The 3,596-nt window shown below is 46.1% G+C and overlaps 1 protein-coding gene across 1 annotated transcript; it reads left to right on the top strand.

The window, feature by feature from the left end:
- The first annotated feature begins 2,430 nt into the window (after nucleotides 1-2,430).
- SARC_07343 (hypothetical protein) lies at nucleotides 2,431-3,395 on the top strand. Its single transcript, XM_014298722.1, has one exon. The coding sequence runs from the start codon at nucleotides 2,729-2,731 to the stop codon at nucleotides 3,065-3,067; it is 339 nt and encodes a 112-aa protein (XP_014154197.1). The 5' UTR covers nucleotides 2,431-2,728; the 3' UTR covers nucleotides 3,068-3,395.
- Nucleotides 3,396-3,596: the final 201 nt, after the last annotated feature.

The raw sequence follows: 3,596 nt of genomic DNA, 5'->3' as shown, positions 1-3,596 counted from the left end.
GCAAGTCTAGGTCTTGATGTGTTTCATTTTGATGTAGACACCGCCTATTTGTACTCGGAAGCTTGACGTTCCCGTTTATATGCACGCACCGGCAGGAAGCATTGACCTGGGCTATTATCCGCCTGGTCATGTCTCAAGTTAAAACGAGGACTTTACGGTCTTCGTCAGGCGGGCCGGCTATGGAACATTGACATCACTTCCAAGCTTTCTACCCTCCATTTCAACACACCGCTGCCGATGAGTCTTTATGGTACTACGACGGTTAAATGTTTTCTCTGGCATGGAACTTTGGCTATTCCGCGCCCTCAGCCTTCACTATTCGTTGAAAAACTTAGTCTTGGCACGCCATCTCGTTGGATTCAGAATGCACCAAACTTCTCAATCTATTGCTCTTGATCAGACAGTCTACATAGACGACATGCTCGCCACTTTCAACCTCACAGATGCTATTCCTAGGCACACGCCTGGCAACGGTATACACCCAGCTTCCCTTGATGGCCCTGCATACAATGACAAGAATTTTCGTCAACTTCTCGGTGCTTTAGGATTTGCGGCCAATATGACACGCATCGACATTGCCGCTTGCTTGAATCAGCTTGCCGCATTCGCCGCTAATCCCAACGAATTGCACTACAAAGCACTTGTGCGCATTCTGCAATATCTCTAGGCCATTCGTCATTTTGCATTGGTCTACGTTCCACAAACATCATACGCTCCTCTCGTCGCCTACACCGACAGCGACTGAGGCGGCTGCCATGACAATCGTCGGTCGCAGTCCAGTACCGTTCTTTGTTTCAATGGCACTCCGGTTTTCTGGAAATCTCAAAAACAGAAAACCACTGCCCTAAGTTCAGCGGAAACTGAATATGTTGCATCGTCTGAGTCTGCCCGCAGTGTCGCCTGGCTTCGAAATATCCTGACCGCCATGCGCGTACCTCCTCAACATCCCACCCCTCTTTTTGCAGATAACCAATCGGCGATCGAGATTGCGTTGGGCACCGGTACGCCCAAAGGACTCAAACACATCGCCATACGTTATCACTACGTACGCGACTGTGTTTAGCAAGGAGTTTTTCTCATGTCCTACATCAGCACTAACGAAAACATTGCTGATTTACTAACTAAGTCCCTTGGTCGCGAGAAACATGAATATTTCCGCGACCAACTCCTGAAAAACACGCCTGCTTAAGCATGACGTCCCGTCCACTTAGTTATTATAAACCTAAACCGGGGGTTTCAGTTGCATAATTACCTGTTCACACTATTGCTTTAGTTACTGAATAATAATATAACATCGCATATTCGTATACACTTTTGCTTATAAATAATAGTGAAAGTATGTAGACTTTTACTGGTATGTAGTCAAACTTTTTTAATACTTTTCTAAACTATTTATAAGTAAAAGTGTATACGAATATGCAATGTTATAATATTGTTCAGTAACTAAGGTAATATCTCGCGCTCTCAGGAATGAATTATCCGCGATTACAGGCACGTCCTCGACAAATCGAACCTTCTCCGGGACGACGTTTTCTTTTTCAGCGCAACCTCTCGTTGGCGACCGACAGCGGCTACTCGATCTCAATGCATTTATGTTAGGTCACACACCCTGTGGTTTCCAGCGGATCACATGTATTGCATCATCGGTTTGCTTTGACCACGTTTCCAAGACCACGGCGACAGTCTTAAATTGGACGATCCTACCATTGCACCAGTACAAAATCGTACTCCAGCGCGGGCAGTGGAGCTGCGCCAGGATTCGCCACAATAATTGTGGCAATTTATCGAGATGGGAATCCACCAGGATGTGGCCAAACAAAAAAATTCAATGCACAGGCGTTTCTACACACTATCACTACCGAGGTGGAATGTAAGCCGGCGTTACAGCGCATCTACAACACTGAGCTCGGGATGCTCCAAAGGCATTGTATGTGCTTCGTGCGGCGTGCCAGTCATTTGCCAGTATGACTTTCCCTCAACATCAGACGGCGGTACTTTTGGATATGTACGATTATTTAGACCCAGCACGAGCAGCGGCGCATACAATCAACTTACATGTCCAGCGCGACATTGCCCCAGCGAACTTCACATCCCTTTTTACCTTACGTCAATACTCGGGGTTCGAGCGACCAGGATGCGAATAACAAGAGAGGACGCTCCCCGCCTCGGGATCCGGATGGTAATACTCGACACCACTCGCGTAGCCCCGGCAGGGAAGATCGCCATGCTAGAGATGACAGATACGGCAATGGTCGACATACACCACCCACTAAACGGACACCACAATGTCCTAAGTGCACACTTCACAACAGGAGCCCCGATTGTGGTATGCCTCTCGTGTAAGAAGACGGGACACTACAGGAATAAGTGTCCAACACATCCATACACAGAAGTCAATGCCGCCATCCCTCACTCCCTACCTCAATGACTCTCGGAATGGATGGGTCCGGTGGCGTCACAGGCTCACGCCATACGATAATACTGCAGAAGTGGTCACTAAATTGAATATCCAGTGTATTTACATGGGTATGGGAGGACAGAAGAAAAAGTCCTCACTTCACGAATTACATCTACTTTATTGTTAGATGGTTTAGCTTCGACCGGCGTCGCCACTGAGTTCAAAACTAGCGAGATTGTGTTTCTAGTCTCGGACTGGATACCAAGGGTTTTAGGAGTGTGAGATTTTAATGGGATTCAACACTTTACAGCAATATCTTATTGTGACTACATGGGATACGATATGTCTGTCACTCTAGCACATTTTGCACTACAATTTAATACGGTTATGTTCTTGGTGCCGCGGGCTCCCGACTATATTACCCCAATGGACGAACTCAGAGTTCCGGACCTGGATGCAGAGGTGAAAGAGTACGACTTTACTGGATTTGACCGATTGGCAAGGTTGTTAAATAAGTCACCGGAACAGGTACAACAGTTGAAGGACGGGTTCAAAAAGGTACGATTCGATTCTAACAACACGAAAATGATCAAGTACGTTGATGCTAAGCTACAGCTGAAGGAAGGAGCGCAGCCATCCCGACAAATATCTTTTAGATCCGGTATTTAAGGAAATAGAGCTTCTTAAAGTAGCGCAACTTCAGAAAGCCGAGCCTGGTGATAAATACAGCCGAAGGGTTAGCTCAGTAGAAACGGTAGTGAAAGATAAGAGCAAGGTGCCACAATCGAAAGACGACTACCGCATTACAATCAATTATGTCCAGGTCAACGAAGAAACCGTCCGTATAGCGTTCCAACTACCAATGGAAACCGAGCTAACGGAGCATTGTACTAATGCAGTGATCATGACAGTTTGTGATATGGCTGGGTCGTACCACCAGCTCCACCTCGATGAAGAGTCACGAGGCATACTCACCTATGTCACTGCTGACGGGGATTTTCACAGACCCACATGCTTGCAGGAAGGCATCCAGAACGGGGCTTTCGATATGCAACATTGTAACACTACAATCTTCGCAGAAATCGATGACGCGGAACCATACATGGATAACGTGCCAATCGCCAATATATATATATATATATATATATATATATATATAATAAGTTAGTTTAAGTTTAGTAGTAGTAGTTGTAGTATT

This window comes from Sphaeroforma arctica, assembly GCF_001186125.1.
Source record: "Sphaeroforma arctica JP610 unplaced genomic scaffold supercont1.575, whole genome shotgun sequence".
NCBI lineage: Eukaryota > Ichthyosporea > Ichthyophonida > Sphaeroforma > Sphaeroforma arctica.
This window is presented reverse-complemented; position numbering and strand designations above follow the sequence as displayed.